Genomic DNA, 18,981 nt, shown 5'->3' on the forward strand with positions numbered 1-18,981 from the left:
GTGCCAGGTTCATAACCTGGTACTCCCTGTCCTATGTGATCGAAACACTGTTAGCGTTGGCGATACTCTGCTGTGTAGTGCAGACTATGCGCCTACGTAAATGGAGAAGGAGAGCCGACCGCGCTCGAACCTCGGTATATAGGATCAGATCCCCTATATTCGGTTATGATCCGACCCCCGCGATCTATAATAAAATAATAAAGTGCATTCACCTGCGTTTATTGTTGTTGTTGTAAATAAAGAGATGTAAAACACTTTTTCATGAACAAAAACAAAATTTTGTACGATCCTGAGCTTGACTGCCAAGCTCTGTATGAAATGTTGTGATTTTTGTTGTATGATTGAGGAAGGTAGGATAATGGAATGTTTAGCGAGTGTAGTGTATTAAGGATAAATTAGAGGTTCCAAGTTTGTTATTTTGTAATGCATGTCCCTGTCTGACATAGCACCCTTAGAATTGTTAGTTAAAAATTTTTGTGCATAGCTATGGTCAGTGCAGAGGCCATGTAGGAGGTGTGTCCCCCCCCCCCCCCCCCCCCCCCGGTCAGGGAATGGAAAGTAACAAACATGATGATGTGATCCTTCACGCTTCGCGTTAGGATCACAAGGAGGGAATGTAGCCATGTAAAATGGCTGACTCCCGATTAGAACGGCCAAACCCCGATTTAAAATGGCGAACGGAAGTGGCTGATGGGAAAATCAGCCAACAGGACTCAAACAGACAACTGCAGGTAAAACAGCGTATTCGTCTCTGGGGAAGCCAGACCGAATCGATACCTGCAGCCATCAACATAACAACACCCTAGCCATCTGCATATTAATCAGCAATCCCCGAGAACAATTGATACAAAATAGACACACAAAGCCAACCCAGACCTTTCGGCGCCAGCAGGAGCTGACACAAAGAGAGGTAAACGACCACCCCTCGATCAAGGAATCGCTCCAGCATTGGAGAATATTGAACCAAGTGTTTGGGACCAAGTCCAATCACTTGGAACCAGGTACAAGGTCCGCCCTGAGAGGCGGGAAGCCCCTGGGGACTATAAGAATAGGGGCCAAGTTCAAATCGACCCTTCTTCTCCTCTCCGCACCCTTCGAGACCCTTCTGGAAGAGAACGTAAGTTTTACTCCAATGATCGCTACCAGATAGGCACTCCTGACTATCGACCTGTACCAGCTTTTGAATCCGCAGGCTCAGAACCCATTTGAAAGGCCATTCGTTTCCCTGACCTGGTGGGCCATTTCCAAAGTTAAGTATTGGCCTGTTAGTTGTAGGAAGTAGCTTAGAAGTAGAATTAATGTATAAGTATTAATTGCTGTATATAATAAATGAGCGTTGATTTAACTCTTACTAAGTGGTGTGTTGGATTATCAATCATTACTCGGACTTGAACCACGTGGCGGTATCAGAAAGATACCTGGTGACTCAAGAGCAAAGGTGACAGAATAAGAGCAATTAAACTAAGGCTAAAACGAGCAACACTGGGGAACTGGAGAATCCGTCCCCATGTGTACAGGCAGGCAACAGAACAGGAAGTCTGTGGTAAATGACGTCAAAGTGAAACTCGCAATGTTTAATGGATATATTGACACTATATGAATTACATTAAAGCAAAACAATGCTCCCTAAGTCTATGTCTAACGCACCATCATCATAACTTATGGAGACTAAATATTCCTGGATTTTGTTTATAGTTGATCTGTTTCTTTAATTTGAGTTTGCCAAGATTGCATTACTCTGGAGGAGGCGCACACAAGTTGCTTTCATGTTTTTCTTTGCATTAATGTTGAATTCAGATACTTGACCCTGCACAGTACTGTTTAACAAAATAACTCACTGAATAAATATCAAAGGAACCACATCAAAGACCTCTGTTCTTTAAAGTAAATGGAATCTAAGTAGCTTGCACAGCTCTGAGAGACATAAATTGCAAAATTCCCCTTTCTAACAGCTACAGTATCCTGTGGATTTGAATACACTGTTTTGTTCCTTTGTTTTCTTTTGAGCTTTAAGTCATTTATTGTTGCAAAGAAGGAGCATAATAATTTAAAAGAACAATAGCAACACTGGTCGCTCCATTAGAAGTATTGCTGACCATACAAACTGTAAGAACTGGTTGTACTGCATCTGTAAGTTCTGGCTGTGACTTGTAGGGATTTGTGATTTATGATATTTTAAATTATTTTGGTTGTGAATCGGGAAGTCTTTAAATGAGTTACAAAGTAAAGATATATTGTTTAGGTGCCGTACATTCTTCTCATAATTTTCTAGTAATTGCTTCAACAGTGGGACGGTGAAGTTTATTTTGATTCAACAAAATGGTGTTATTTAAATAAAATTAACTTGACTGATAAGGATGTGCAATGATCGAAGCTGTTTTTAGGAGAGTAATAGCTGATGCATTATATTGTACATTTAGAGTTATAGATGTTTACAGCATGGAAAAAGGCCCTTCGGCCCAGATCCATACCGGCCAGTTTCTATCACTAAGCCCAAATTTGGCCAATATCTCTCTATACCCACCCTGCCCATGTAACTGTCTAACTATTTTTTAAAGGAAAAAAATGTACCCGCCTCTACCATTGCCTCTGGCAGCTCGTTCCTGATGCTCACCACCCTCTGTGTGAAAAAGTTCCCGTCTGGGCTCTTTTGTATTTCTCACCTTAAACCTGTGCCCTCTAGTTCTAGACTCCTCTACCTTTGGGAAAAGATGTTGACTATCTACCTTATCTATGCTCCTCATTATTTTATAGACTTCTATAAGATCACCCCTAAGCCTCCTGTGCTCCAGAGGAAAAAAGTCCCAGTCTCTCCAGCCTCTCCTTATAACTCAGCTCATCAATCCCGGTAGCATCCTCGTAAATTACTTATGCACTCTTTCTAGTTTAACAATATCCTTCCTATAATAGGGTGAACAGAACTGAACACAGTATTCCATGTGTGGTCTTACCAACATCTTGTATAACTTCAACAAGACGTCCCAACTCCTGTATTCAATATTCTGACGAATAAAACCTAGCATGCTGAATGCCTTCTTCACCACCCTATCCACCTGCGACTCCACCTTCAAGGAGCTATGAACCTGTACCCCTAGATCTCTTTGTTCTGTAACTCTCCCCACCATTAACCGAGTAGGTCCTGCCCTGATTTATGTACCAAAATGCATCACCTCACAGTTATCCAAATTAAACTGCATCTGCCATTCATCGGCCCACCGGCCCAATTGGTCAAGATCTTGTTGCAATCTTATATAACCTTCTTCACTATCCACTATGCCACCAATCTTGGTGTCATCTGCAAACTAACTGACTATGCCTCCTACATTCTCATCCAAATCATTAATATATATCACAAATAACAGTGGACCCAGCACCGATCCCTGAGGCACACTGCTGGTCACAGACCTCCAGTTTGAAAACACACCCTCCATAACCACCTTTTGGCTTCGGTCACCAAGCCAATTTTTTAACCAATTGGCTACTTCACCCTGGATTCTGTGAGATTTAACCTTTTGCAACAACCTACCATGCGGTACCTTGTCAAAGGCCTTGCTAAAGTCCATGTAGATAACGTCAACTGCACTGCCCTCATCTACCTTCTTGGTTACCCCTTCAAAAAACTGAATCAAATTTGTGAGACATGATTTAGTTAATTCTTTAGGTTCTGCTCTGGATCTTGGCTGCTTTGATATTCAACAAACGTGCTCCACTGGTCGCTCCATTAGAAGTACTGCTGAACATACAAACTGTAAGAACTGGTTGTACTGCATCTGAAAGTTCTGGTTGTGACTTGTAGGAATTTGTGAATTATGATATTTTTAATTATTTTGGTTGTAAATCAGGAACAAATAAAAAATTGGAAGAATTTTTAACCTTCCAAATCCAGGGATCCGGACATCACCCTGACCCAGATCTGAAAATGGAGCTCTGACAACTTGCATTTATATAGTGCCTTTAGAGTAGTAAATGTTGCAAGATGCTTCCCAGGAGCTTTATCAGACAACATTTTGACATCTAACCACATAAGACATAAGGATCGGTGACCAAAAGCTTGTTTTAAGGAGTGCCTCATCAGAGGAAAGAGGACGTAGAGAGATGGAGAAGTTTAGGGAGGGAATTCCAGAGCTTTTAGAGCCTGGCAGCTGAAATGACAGCCACCAATTGTGGATGGATTAAAGCTGAGAAGTCCGAATTGGTGGAAAGCTGGGACCCAGGAAGGGTGTAAAGATGGAGGAGTTTCGAGATAGGGGTGCCACATCCACCTGATCGAGGAGAGGCTGGCAAACCTAAGTTTAGAAAAGCAGGTATTTCAAAAACGTTCACCTTTGAGAGAAATGACTCGTAGAATAGATAATGAAATGGATAAAAATATTCCACAACGCATTTTACTGTGCATGAAATCAAATCAAAAGAATTTTCTCATTCTCATAAAAGGTTGAATAGTTTTTCTTTAAAAACAGTTTCTTTCCTATATGAGAGTCACTGGCAAGGCCAGCATTTGTTGCCCAGCCCTAATTGCCCTTGAACTTAATGGCTTGTTAGGCCATTTCAGAGGACATTGATGTGGATCTGGAGCCACATGTACAAGCCACATCTTGGGCAGCATGGTTGCATAGTGGTTGGCACAATTGCTTCACAGCTCCAAGGTCCCACGTTCGATTCCCGGCTTGGGGCACTGTCTGTGCGGAGTCTGCACATTCTCCCCGTGTGTGCGTGGGTTTCCTCCGGTTTCCTCCCACAGTCCAAAGATGTACAGGTTAGGTGGATTTGCTAAATTGCCCTTAGTGTCCAAAATTGCCCTTAGTGTTGGGTGGGGTTACTGGGTTATGGGGATCGGATGGAGGTGTGGGCTTGGGTAGGGTGCTCTTTCCAAGAGCCGGTGCAGACTCGATGGGCCGAATGGCCTCCTTCTGCATTGTAAATTCTATGGTCTATATGTAGGCCAGACCAGGTAAGGATGGCAAATCGTCCCAAAAGGACAGTAGTGAACCAGGACAATTGATGATAGTTTTGTGACACCATTACTGAGACTAGCTTGATATTCCTGTGTGACACCTGCCCCCTTTTACAGCCATTTACAGCCAGGTTATGCAGTCTTTGAACACTTTTATATTAACAGATAAGCACCCAAGGTAAATGATAAGTGAAATGCAGAGGACTGCTGAGCTATTTAAGTCTCTGGTTATATAGCATGGCAATTATTTTTCTAATTTTTAACCTTGCAGGCACTCCCTCAACTTAGATACAGTCAGGCAACGAGTCATTAATTTGGGTTTTTTCATATTCTCCTTTTTCGTTCTTTTTTTAAAATCGCCCCATTTGGAGTTCTTGCAGTGCCTGGTGACATTAAAGTCTGCAGCCACGAGCCTCCCCTCGGGTCTGGTGTTAAATTGCTGACCGAATACTGTGGTATTTAAGGTATTATGGTACCTGATAGGCTAAAGCACCATTGGTGGAAACTGTATGCTTGCTATTGGTTAGAGTGTATAATAGCTCTGCCCTGATAGGTGGGGTATAAGAACCCGTGCCGCCCCAACAGCCCTCATTCTGTACCTGAGCTGCTGGGAGAAACATCTAGCTTATTAAAGCCTTCAGTTGGACTACAACCTCGCTTTTGTGGTCATTGATCGTGCATCAATTTAATAAGCTAGTTTTGAAGAATAAAGGATGGAGCTCCGAATCAAGCCGGAGGGTCTACAACTCAGCCCCCACGCGGCGAACTCAGCGGCAATCTTTAAGCACTGGCTGGCGTGCTTTAAAGGGTATCTTGAGACGGCCGAAAACGCACCAATGGGAGAGCAGAAACTGCATGTTCTGCACTCAAGGGTGAGCCCGGAGATTTACACCCTCATCGAGGAAGCGGAAGAGCTGCTAAAAGAACACTATATTCGCCCGGTAAACTAGGTCTACGCCCAGCATCTACTTGCAACAAGGCAACAAACACCTGGGGAATCGCTGGAGGAATTCTACCGTGCACTCCTGGTGTTGGGCAGAGACTGCGGCTGCCCACAAGTTTCGGCGAGCGAACACACGGAACTCTTAGTCCGGGATGCTTTCGTGGCAGGTATGCTATCGTCACAAATCCGCCAGCGCCTGTTAGAGAAGGACACCCTGGGTCTCAGGGAGGCACGGGCCCTGGCATGCTCCCTGGACATGCAAACAGCACTTTTACCGGCCAGAGAAAGTGCACCTGATAAAGGATTCCCGTCCCTCTGAACGCCTCAGCTTGGACTTCAAAGGCCCCCTCCCCTCCACCGACCGCAACACGTACTTCCTGAACGTGATTGACGAGAACTCCCGGTTCCCATTCGCCATCCCCTGCCCGGACATGACCACAACCACCGTCATCAAGACCCTCCATAGCATCTTTGCACTGTTCGGGTTCCCCGCTTACATACACAGTGATAGGGGGTCCTCCTTTATGAGCGACGAACTGCGTCAATTCCTGCTCAGCAAGGGCATCGCCTCGAGCAGGACGACCAGTTACAACCCCCGGGGAAACGGGCAAGTAGAGAGGGAGAATGGAACGGTCTGGAAGACCGTCCTACTGGCCCTACGGTCCAGGAACCTCCCAGTCTCCCGCTGGCAAGAAGTCCTCCCGGATGCCCTCCATTCCATCCGGTCACTGCTTTGTACGACCACCAATCAGACACCTCATGAACGTCTCCTTGTCTTCCCTAGGAAGTCCTCCTCTGGGACCTTGCTCCCGACCTGGCTGGCAGCTCCCGGACCCATCCTGCTCCGAAAACACGTGCGGGCGCACAAGTCGGACCCGTTGGTCGAGAAGGTCCATCTGCTCCATGCTAACCCCCAGTACGCCTATGTGGCGTACCCCGACGGCCGACAAGATACGTTCTCCCTACGGGACCTGGCGCCCGCCGGAACCCCACGCATATTCTAGCCACCAGTCCCACCCTCACCTCCACCGTAGCACCTTACAGGAGGATCGGTCCTTCCGCCTCTCCCGTCTAGGCCCCCCCACCCATCACGTCCCCCGCAGGCGCTCCCTTCCCAGGTCAGCCGTTTTCCCCACCAGCTGCCATGGAGATCGAAGCCACGCTCCCGGAGTCACAGTCGCCCGAGCCTCCACCGGAGTTACCACCAGAAGCTCCAACGGTCACAGAGGACGACCAGGGCCCCCGATCAACTGATTGCTTCATTTTAACTGTAATCTGTAAATATAAACCATCAAATGTACATAGCTGCCAGACTTGTAAATAGTTATTAAACACTGTACGGAGGTATTACGGTACCTCCATAATTAATTATACCATGTTGTTATGTTTTGTAGTTTCTGGCCACCACCCCCACTGGACTCTTTTTTTAACAGGGGGTGAATGTGGTATAGGTATTACGGTACCTGATAGGCTAACGCACCATTGGTGGAAACTGTATGCTTGCTATTGGTTAGATTGTATGATAGCTCCGCCCTGATAGGTGGGGTATACGAACCCGTGCCACCCCAGCAGCCCTCATTCTGTACCTGAGCTGCTGGGGGAAACATCTCGCTTATTAAAGCCTTCAGTTGGACTACAACCTCGCTTTAGTGGTCATTGATTGTGCATCAAATACCAACAGAGAGAAAAAACGATGGTTGGTTTAAAGAGAGTGATTTAAAAGGAAGCCACCCCTGAGCCCAGTCAAAGCCTAGCCTAAGACTATGCTCTGTGACGTTACCATCATTAACCTCACCATCGTCTGGAGACCAACCAAAGGCAAAAAGCCTCCAGCACACAGCTGCAGACAGTGCACCTCCAGGCCCTGCATCCCTCTTAACCGAGACTGTGCACGTGGATCACTGATCCACCAATGCAGGACCCATCCCCTCTCCTGAGGAGGCAGATTTAAGCCGCCATTCAAAAGTCCTGAGATTTTAGACTCCTTTTTCAAAATTCTAAAGTGTGTTTCAATCTTACTTTGAAATCTTGTCTCTCTTGACAAATTTGCAAGATTTGGCATGTCTGGAAATGACTAGTTAATCTGTTACTTTAAAGTGTTGGTTGTCGTTGAAGCAAGATTAATGACATCTGGTATGGATTTTGCATGTCATTTATTCCCCACAAAATCTCTCTACCACTCTCCATACCAGCCTAACATGAAGTCTCGGAATTTAATTAGGTTTGAACTGTTTTCTTCGGTCTGCTGTCCTCTTCGGCAATCACTCACGAACGAGTATGATTGTCCACCTAAGAATCTCCACATTGCTGGTCCAGTATGTAATCGCTGTCCAAAAGACCGGTTATCATTTGTTGCCCTCTTCCCCTCTCCATCCCTTCTTTTTAATGAATTTAAATGACATAACTTCTGCAAGCTGCAATCAAGATCTAGCAGTAGAGATTGTCCTTGAAATAAGAGACACTTAGTACGATATTGAAACTGCCCCTTTGGGTGTGTATCCTAAGAATATTTCTCAGTCTCTCAATATAATTGTCTCCTGGAAAGATTGCATGGCTAGTTTAAATGTAAACTGACCCAAATATATTAAAATAATGCATTTGTAAACAAGCAGTAAATTATTGCATCACAATTTAATTTCCACAATTTATGAAGCATATATTTAAATTACACCTTGTCTTAAGTATATGACTAATGGAACTAAATGGGAAAATGTTCTAGTTATGTTGTTCTGTAATGAGCAGAAAACAAAGTTAAAGAAGCCATGCTCCAAACAAACTGTTTCTGAGCACATACAGTACTCAGCTAAAAATATTACAATCTCCATATTACTAAATATTGATGAGCCCAAGTTGTTCCATTTGTTGTGAAATAAAAGTAATTCAGCAAATCATTGCTTGTACTTTGTTGACAGTGAAATGCCTGGGATATCCAATGATTGGGAAAGGTATATAAATGCAAACTTTTTCTTTCTTTCAAAATCTTCATTCACTATATTGGAGGCAGAGTCTGTTAGTACAGGCCAAGAATCACAAACTGACGAGCCCTGTATTGTGCAGTAGGCCAGAATTGAGTCTCTTAAGTGTTGTTAAAGCAGAATCTGAAAATAAATTATATAAAAGAGCTGTTGGTGTCTTGCTCTTCATTATCTTGCTGAGCAGGTTCCACACTGTTGCAGCCACAGTGTCTCATGAGAAATGACTGTCGAATTGGCTTCACTGATGACAAGTAGATTACGGAGAGGATGAGAGTGCAAAATGCAGCTGCAGCAACAATTACGATACCGGTGATCCCTGATAAAATGCAAAAATAAAACCACGAACTGAAGTGAACAAACTGCCATGAAAATAAAGTGAAAATCCACAACTTCATTAAAATAAAACAATAACAGTTGAATGTTACCTTTTCCCAGGAATGAACGCACATGACCAGTCTTATTTGCCTGAGATGCTTTCGGTAAAAATGCAAAAATAGGCTCTTTTGAGCAGTTAAAAAGAGAAAGTGAAAGTTGGCTCATCCAGAGTCCTCGAAGGCTGTAGGGACTGTTACACAACATATCCAGCTGTACCTACAGCATGAAGAACAAGAGCCCAATATTATAGCCTGCATCAAATCTGGAATATACACGGTGTACATTTGTTAGCATACTTTTCATAACATCTTACCAAGGGAATGGCTGTAGATTATGTAGTAATAGGGTGCTCTGGGTTGAATGGGTTTATGTTTGGGAGTGGATAAACAGTATCACCCACTTAATGCTGTATGAGACACATGGCCAAGAATCAAGAGGGAAATTGCTCATGGCCTAGACTGAATATTACGAGTCAGTCATGCACGATGGAATGTTGTACTTTGGAGGGAAGAGAGTACAATTGATACAGGGGAGTAAGTGAACATTGTATAGTTTGCTTTATTCCTTCACGGGATGTGGGCATCACTAACAACACCAACATTTGTTGCTCTCTCTAATTACCCTTGAGAAGGTGATGGAGAACTATCTTCTTAAAGGACTGCAGTCCATGTGGTGTAAGTACACGCACAGTGCTGTTAGGGAGAGAGGCCAAGGATTTTGATCCAGTGACAGTGAAAGAACGGTGATATATTTCCTTGGTAGGAAGTTGTGTGGCTTCGAGGGGAACATGCAGGTGATGGTGTTCCCGTGCATCTGCTACTTTAGTTTTTCAAGGAGGTAGAGGCTGCAGATTTGGAAGGTGTTGTCTAAGGAGGCTTGGTTGTTGTTGCAGTGCGTCTTGTAGATGGTACACACTGCTGCACTGTGCATTGGTGGTAGTGGAGTGAATGAATGTTTAAGTTGGTGGATAGGGTGCCAATTAAGAGGGCTGTTTTGTCCTTTATTTTTGGATGGTGTTGAACTTCTCAAGTGTTGTTGAGGCAGCACTCATTCAGGTAAGTGGAAAGTATTCCATCACACCCCTGACATGTGTCTTGTAGATGGCTTTGAGGAGTCAGGAGGTAACTTACTTGTCACAGTATTCCCAACCTCTGACCTGCTCTTGTAGCCACAGTATTTATATGGCTGCTCCAGATCAGTTTTTAGTCAATCGTAGCTGCTAGGATGTTGATACTGTGTGCTTAAACAATGGTAATGCCATTAAATGTTAATGGGTGATGGTTAGATTCTCTCTTGGAGATGGTCTTTGCCTGGCACTTGTGTAAATATTACTTGCCAATTATCAGCCAAAGTCTATATTTGGAATCACAAGCTTTCGGAGCGTAACTCCTTCATCAGGTGTGTCTATAAAAGGGAAGAGAGTAGCTAAAGTGAATGTTGGTCCCTTGGTGGATGAGACCAGGAAATTAATAATGGGGAACACAGAAATGGCAGAGACGCTAAATCATTATTTTGCCTCAGTTTTCACAGTGGAGGACACTCTTACCATCCTAATAGTAACAGATAATGCAGAGGTAATGGAAAGGGAGGAACTTAGAAAAATCATCATCAATGGGAAAAAGCACTGAACAAACTATTGGGATTGAAAGCAGACAAGTACCCAGGGCCTGATGGCCTACATCTAGGGTCTTAAAGGGAGTGGCAGCAGAGATAGTGAATCCATTGGTTATAATATGCCAAAATTACCTGGATCCATGAAAGGTTTGTAACACCCTTATTCAAAAAAGGAGGGAGGCAGACAGTAGGAAATTATAGACCAGTTAGTTTAACATCTGTTACTGGGAAATTGTTAGAATCCATTATTAAAGAAGTAACAACAGATGTTTGGAATCTTAAAACACAGTCTATCAGAGTCAGCATTGTTTTATGAAGGGTAAATCATGTTTGACTAATTTGCTAGAGTTCTTCAAAGATGTAACAAGTCATGTGGATAATGGGGATCCTGTAGATGTAATATATCTGGTCTTCCAGAAGGCATTGCCGCACAAAAGGTTAATACACTAGGTAAAATCTCCTGGGGTTAGGGGTAATTTATTAGCTTGGATAGAAGACTGGCTGACCGACAGAAGACAGCAAGTCGGGATAAATATGTCTTTTTCTGGTTGGCAAAATGTAACTAGTGGGGTGCCACAGGGTTTGGTCCTTTGGTTCTAACGATTCACAATATATCTTAATGACTTGGATGCAGGGATAGGAGGTACTATAGCCATATTTGTAGATGACATTAAAATAGGGGGGTAGTAAGTTGCAATGAGGAAATAAGAAATTTACAAATGGATATAGATTAGTTAGGTGAGCGGACCAAAATTGTGCAGATGGAGTTTAATGTGGGTAAGTGTGAGGTTATCCATTTTGGTCGGCAAAATGGAAAGGCAACTTATTATCTAAATGGAGATAAACTTCAGAGTGTTTTAGTGCAGAGGGATCTGGGTGTCCTCATGCATGAATTGCAGAAAACTAGCATACAGGTACAGTAGGTAATAAGGAAGGTGTGATGATATGCAAAAACAATCATGTAAATGTTAATAGATATGACCTCCAACCAGCAGGTGGCAGTAAAGAACAACCACATGACACTGTGACCTCAGGGAGTCTTCAAATAGTAGTCGCAGTGGATAGTCAAATTTATAGTAGCTCTTAGATAATTGTATCATAGTAACTTATAGTTAGTAGATTTTGATAGTTTTTGGATTGTTATCTGGCCCACGTTATTGTTTAACAATAAACATTCAAGGGCAGCATGGTAGCACAAGTGGCTAGCACTGTGGCTTCACAGCGCCAGGGTCCCAGGTTCGATTCCCCGCTGGGTCACTGTGCGGAGTCTGCACGTTCTCCCCTTGTGCGTGTGGGTTTCCTCCAGGTGCTCCGGTTTCCTCCCACAGTCCAAAGACATGCAGGTCATGCAGGCTAAATTGCCCTTAGTGTCCAAAAGGTTGGGAGGGGTTGTTGCGGGGGTGGGGTGGAGGTGAGGGCTTGGGTGGGTCGGTGCAGACTCGATGAGCCGGGTGGCCTCCTTCTGCACTGTGTGTTCTATGTTCAATGTCACAAACTAGACGTTCTCTAGTGGGCTAATTCCGTCCGGCCAAGCACCAGAACATAACAGAAGGCAAATGGATTTTGGCCTTTATAGCTAAGGGAATAGGGAGTATAAAGGTAAAGAAGTGTTGCTTCAACCGTACAAGGCATTGGTGAGACCTCACCTGGAGCACTGTGTACAGTGGTCCCCTTACTTTAGGAGGGATGTAGTTGCATTAGAGCTAGTTCAGGAGAGGTTCACTAGATTGATTCCAGAAATGAGGGGTTTGTTTTATGAAGAGAGATTGAGTTTAGACCTATACTTTCTCCAGTTTAAAAGAATGAAAAGAGATCTAATTGAGGTATATGAGATGATAAACGGTATTGACAAAGTAGACATGGAGTGGATGCTTCTTCTTGTGGGACAACCTAGAATGAGAGGCCATAGTTTTAGGATAAGGGATGGCAGATTTAAAACAAAGATGAAGAGAAATGACTTCCCCCAAAGGGTCGTGAATCTGTGGAATTCACTAACCCAGAATGCAGTGGATGCCGGGGAATTGAGTAAATTTAAGGAGGAGATAGACAGATTTTTAATTAGTAACGGGTTGAAGGGTTATGGAGAATGGGCAGGAAAGTGGAGTTGAGGCCGTGGGGAGATCAGCCATGACCGTATTGAATGGCAGTGTGGATTCGAGGGGCTGAATTGCCTAATCCTGCTCCAAGTTCTATGTTCTTAGTGCTTTATTTTTGAGAAAGCTGACTTCAATTTCAATAATCTCCTATAAATGGAATGTAAATGTTCTACTATTAATTTAAGACTTGTACCTTAACAGTGTCCAACCATTTCTTCATAGAGCACATGCTGGCATCACAGTGAAATGGATTTTGGGCCAGTTTGATGCCCACAGCACCACCTACTGACCGAACAATGGGACTGAGTGTTTCTTTGGAAAGAGTGACAAGCTCATTCCTGGACAAGTCCAATAGTCTCAAAACCTTCTGAGAGTTGAAAGCGGATTTGCTTATAAATGTAATTCCTGACCCTGGAAAAACAATTCACAGTTTTGAAGTGAAGAAACACAAATTATTCATTAAAAAGTAGATTCATGAATTCTATTTGAATGGAAAATATAGACATAAGGGTCCAAGTGTTACATTTAATTGTGAATATTGTCATATCTTGTTTGCAAAAAGACAATCGAATGAAGTAAGATAATTAAGTAAGCAGTTTGCATAAATTGGTTAATATATTAGCAAACAGAGTAGAAGTGATTTTGTAATCAGGGTTATCAGTCAATGGATTAAAAAATTATTTTTTTTACGGGATGTGGGCGTCGCTGGTTAGGCCAGCATTTATTGCCCATCCCTAGTTGCCCTTCAGAAGGTGGTGGCGAGTTTCATAGATAGATTTTACAGTGCAGAAAGGAGGCCTTTCGGCCCATCAGGTCTGCAACGGCCATTGGAAAGAGCACCCTATCCAAGCCCACAGCCCCATCCTATCCCCGTAACCCCAGCTAACCTTTTTTGGATACTAAGGGTAATTTAGCATGGCCAATCCACCTAACCCGCACGTTTTTGGACTGTGGGAGGAAACCGGAGCACCCGGAGGAAACCCACGCAGACACGTGGAGAAAGTGCAGACTCTGCACAGACAGTGACCCAAGCCAAGAATCGAACCTGGGACCCTGGAGCTGTGAAGCAATTGTGCTAACCACTGTGCTACCGTGCTGCCCATTGCCTTATTGAACCACTGCAGTCCTTGATGTGTAGGTACACCTGCTGTGCTGTTAGGGAGGGAGTTCCAGGATTTTGTCCCAGTGACAGCGAAGGAACGGCAATAATTTCCTTTTTTAAAAAAATGTATTTTATTCAAATTTTTCGGCCAAACAAAACAATACAAAGGTTTTCCTTTTTACAACAATAAAACAATATAAATAACAGTGGCCGTTTTAACAAATAAATAAATAATATATAAACTAAATGGCAACTGCCATAACAAAAATAATAACTCTCCAAAAATAAAATCAAACAATCCATTATACATAACCTAGTACAAATATCTATACAAAAACACCCCTGAAGACTCCCCCTCCCCCCCCCTCCCCCCTGGGTTGCTGCTGTTACCTTCCCATTTCCTTTATCGTTCTGCGAAGTAGTCAATGAACGGTTGCCACCTCCTGGTGAACCCTTGAGCCGAACCCCTTAGTGCGAACTTTATCCGTTCTAGTTTTATAAACCCTGCCATGTCATTTATCCAGGTCTCCACGCCCGGGGGTTTGGCTTCCTTCCACATAAGCAATATCCTTCGCCGGGCTACTAGGGACGCAAAGGCCAAGACATCAGCCTCTCTCGCCTCCTGCACTCCCGGCTCTTCTGCAACCCCGAATATAGCCAAGCCGCAGCCTGGCTCGACCCGGACCCCCACCACCTTCGAAAGCACCTTTGCCACCCCCACCCAGAACCCCTGCAGTGCCGGACATGACCAAAACATGTGGGTGTGGTTTGCTGGGCTTCTCGAGCATCTCCCACACCTATCCTCTACCCCGAAAAATTTACTGAGCCTTGCTCCGGTCATATGCGCCCTGTGTAAAACCTTGAATTGTATCAGGCTTAGCCTGGCGCACGAGGACGACGAGTTTACCCTACGTAGGGCATCAGCCCACAGCCCCTCCTCAATCTCTTCCCCCAGCTCTTCTTCCCATTTCCCCTTCAGCTCATCCACCATGATCACCCCCTCGTCCCTCATTTCCCTGTATATATCCGACACCCTACCATCCCCCACCCATGTCCCTGAGATCACTCTATCTTGAATCTCCTGCGTCGGGAGCTGCGGGAATTCCCTCACCTGCTGCCTCGCAAAAGCCCTCAGTTGCATGTATCGAAATTCATTCCCTTGGGGCAACCCATATTTTTCCGTCAGCGCTCCCAGAATCGCAAACGTCCCGTCTACGAACAGATCTCTCAGTTGCACAACCCCAGCTCTCTGCCATGCTCCAAATCCCCCATCCATTCTCCCCGGGACAAACCTATGGTTATTTCTTATCGGGGACCGCACCGAGGCTCCCGTCCTTCCCCTATGTCGTCTCCACTGCCCCCAAATTTTTAGTGTTGCCACCACCACTGGACCTGTGGTGTATTTCTTCGGGGAGAACGGCAACGGCGCCATCACCATTGCTTGTAGGCTGGTTCCTTTGCAGGACGCCATCTCCAATCTCTTCCACGCCGCTCCCTCCCCTTCTCCCATCCACTTACACACCATTGAGATATTGGCAGCCCAGTAGTATTCACTTAGGCTCGGTAGTGCCAGCCCCCCCTATCCCTGCTACGCTGCAAGAACCCCCTCCTCACTCTCGGGGTCTTCCCAGCCCACACAAAACTCATGACACTTTTCTCAATTTTCTTGAAAAAAGCCTTCGTGACCATCACCGGAAGGCACTGAAACACAAAAAGGAATCTCGGGAGGACTACCATTTTGACCGCCTGCACCCTACCCACCAACCCACCAGTGTCAGGGGCACCATGTCCCATCTCTTAAAATCCTCCTCCATCTGTTCCACCAATCTTGTTAAATTAAGCCTATGTAAGGTTCCCCAACTCCTGGCTATCTGAATCCCTAAGTACCGGAAATCTCTTGTTACCTTCCTCAGCGGTACGTCATCTATTCCCCTGCTCTGCTCCCCCGGATGCACCACAAACAATTCACTCTTCCCCATATTCAATTTGTACCCCGAAAATTCCCCAAACTCCCTGAGTGTCTGTATTATCTCAGGCATCCCCTCCACTGGGTCCGCAACATACAGCAATAAATCATCTGCATACAAAGATACCCGGTGTTCTTCTCCTCCCCTGAGTACTCCCCTCCACTTCCTGGAGCCCCTCAGTGCTATGGCCAGGGGCTCAATCGCCAATGCAAACAGTAACGGAGACAGGGGACACCCCTGCCTCGTCCCTCTATGAAGACGGAAGTAGTCAGACCTCTGTCTGTTCGTGACCACGCTCGCCACCGGGGCCCTATACAGCAGCTGTACCCATCCAATAAACCCTTCTCCAAAACCAAATCTCCTCAGCACCTCCCACAGATAATCCCACTCCACTCTGTCGAATGCTTTCTCGGCGTCCATCGCCACCACTATCTCCGCCTCCCCCTCTGGTGGGGGCATCATCATTACCCCTAGCAACCTCCGTATGTTCGTGTTCAGCTGTCTCCCCTTAACGAACCCAGTTTGATCCTCATGGACCACCCCCGGGACACAGTCCTCTATCCTCATCGCCATCACCTTGGCCAGGAGCTTAGCATCTACATTTAAATGGAAATGGGCCTGTAGGACCCACACTTCAGCGGGTCTTTTTCCTTCTTCAAAAGGAGCGATATCGTTGCCTCCGACATAGTCGGGGGCAGCTGCCCCCTTTCCCTGGCCTCATTAAAGGTTCTCGTCAAAAGCGGGGCCAGTAGGTCCATATATTTCCTATAAAATTCCACCGGGAATCCGTCCGGTCCCGGGGCCTTCCCCGCCTGCATGCTCCCAATCCCTTTTACCACCTCCTCCATCTCAATCTGTGCTCCCAGTCCCGCCCTCTCCTGCTCCTCCACTTTAGGGAATTCCAGCTGATCCAAAGAACACGTCATTCCCTCCTTCCCTTCCGGGGGCTGAGCCTTATATAACCTCTCATAAAATGCCTTGAACACCCCGTTCACTCTCTCCGCTCCCCGTTCCATCTCTCCCTCCTCATCTCTCACCCCACCTATCTCCCTCGCTGCTCCCCTCTTCCTCAATTGGTGGGCCAGTAGCCGACTCGCCTTCTCTCCATACTCATACTGTACACCCTGTGCCCTCCTCCACTGTGCCTCTGCGTTACCCGTGGTCAGCAGGTCAAATTCCACATGTAGCCTTTGTCTTTTCCTGTACAGTCCCTCCTCCGGTCCCTCCGCATATTGCCTGTCCACCCTCAAAAGTTCTTTCAACAATCGCTCCCTTTCTTTACCCTCTTGCTTCCTTTTATGTGCCCTTATGGATATCAGTTCCCCTCTAACCACCGCCTTCAACGCCCCCCAGACCACTCCCACCTGAACCTCTCCATTGTCATTAAGCTCCAAGTACCTTTCGATGCACACCCTCACCCTTAAACATACCCCCTCATCCGCCAATAAGCCCATATCCATTCTCCAGAGTGGGTGCTGTTCTTTTTCCTCTCCTACCTCCAGGTCTACCCAATGTGGAGCGTGGTCCGAAATGGCTATGGCCGTATATTCCGTCCCTGTCACCTTCGGAATCAGTGCCCTTCCCAAGACAAAAAAGTCTATCCGTGGGTATACTTTGTGAACATGGGAGAAAAATGAGAACTCCTTACTCCTAGGCCTACTAAATCTCCAGGGGTCTACCCCTCCCATCTGCTCCATGAAGTCCTTGAGCACCCTGGCCGCTGCCGGCCTCCTCCCGGTCCTGGACCTCGCCCGGTCCAGCCCTGGATCAAGCACCGTATTGAAGTCTCCCCCCATTACCAACTTTCCCGCCTCCAGGTCCGGGATACGTCCCAACATACGCCTCATAAAATTTGCATCATCCCAGTTCGGGGCGTATACGTTCACCAGAACCACCGCCTCCCCTTGCAATCTGCCACTTACCATCACATATCTACCCCCACTATCCGCTACTATGGTCTTTGCCTCAAACAGTACCCGTTTCCCCACTAAAATAGCCACCCCCCTGTTCTTCGCATCTAAACCCGAATGAAACAACTGCCCCACCCATCCTTTGCGTAGTCTGACCTGGTCTATCAGTTTCAGATGCGTCTCCTGCAACATAACCACATCTGCCTTTAATTTCTTTAGGTGTGCGAGTACCCGTGCCCTTTTAATCGGCCCGTTCAGCCCTCTCACGTTCCACATGATCAGCCGGGTTGGGGGGCTCTTTACCCCCCCCCCCCTTTGTCGACTAGCCATCCCCTTTTTTAACCCAGCTCCTCACCCGGTTCCCACGAACCCGTATGTGCCCCTGACGGCGCCCTCCCGCCTCGACCACCCCACCCCATAACAGCTCCCCCTTCTCCTTAGCAGTAGCAACCCAGTTAACCCCCCTCCCCCCCCCCCCTCCGCTAGATCCCTTTCTAGCGTAGTTGCACCCCCCATGTTGCTCCCAGAAGTCAGCGAACTCTGGCTGACCTCGGCTTCCCCCCTTGTCCTCGGCCCCCACTGTGCGAGGCCCCCTCCTTCCTGCGTCCCTGTTCCCGCCATAATTACCATAGCGCGGGAACAAAGCCCGCGTTTCCCACTCAGCCCCGCCCCTAATGGCCGGCACCCCCAGTTCCTCATACTCCCCCCCCCCCCCCCCAACATGGGGAAGAGAGAAAAGTTACAGGATCACAAAATTAACAAATTGAAAAATCACCCCCCCCCCCCCCCCCCTTTTCTCGCCCCACATAATCACCCCACCACTTTGTCCCAAAAGCTCTTTCTCTCGCCAGACTATTCCAGCTTCTCGTCCACAATGAATGTCCACGCCTCTTCTGCCGTCTCAAAGTAGTTTGCTTCCCTTGGTGTGTGACCCACAATCTCACCGGTTGCAACATTCCAAACTGGATCTTTTTGTGAAGCACCGCCTTAGCCCGATTAAAGCTTGCCCTCCTTCTCGCCACCTCCGCACTCCAATCCTGGTATA

At 46.1% G+C, this 18,981-nt stretch overlaps 1 protein-coding gene across 1 annotated transcript in view; it reads right to left on the reverse strand.

Moving 5' to 3' along the window:
• Positions 1 to 8,536: 8,536 nt before the first annotated feature.
• Positions 8,537 to 18,981, reverse strand: part of LOC140409553 (uncharacterized) — a 50,266-nt gene continuing 39,821 nt past the window's right edge. Inside the window, exons 5-7 of the mRNA XM_072497933.1 lie at positions 13,151 to 13,368; positions 9,298 to 9,463; positions 8,537 to 9,188 (exon numbers count right to left, since the gene is read on the reverse strand). Of these exons, the coding sequence (XP_072354034.1) occupies positions 9,007 to 9,188; positions 9,298 to 9,463; positions 13,151 to 13,368 (566 nt within the window). The 3' untranslated portion in view covers positions 8,537 to 9,006. The remainder of the gene's footprint in view (positions 9,189 to 9,297; positions 9,464 to 13,150; positions 13,369 to 18,981) is intronic.

This window comes from Scyliorhinus torazame, chromosome 3 (genome assembly GCF_047496885.1).
Source record: "Scyliorhinus torazame isolate Kashiwa2021f chromosome 3, sScyTor2.1, whole genome shotgun sequence".
Lineage (NCBI taxonomy): Eukaryota > Metazoa > Chordata > Chondrichthyes > Carcharhiniformes > Scyliorhinidae > Scyliorhinus > Scyliorhinus torazame.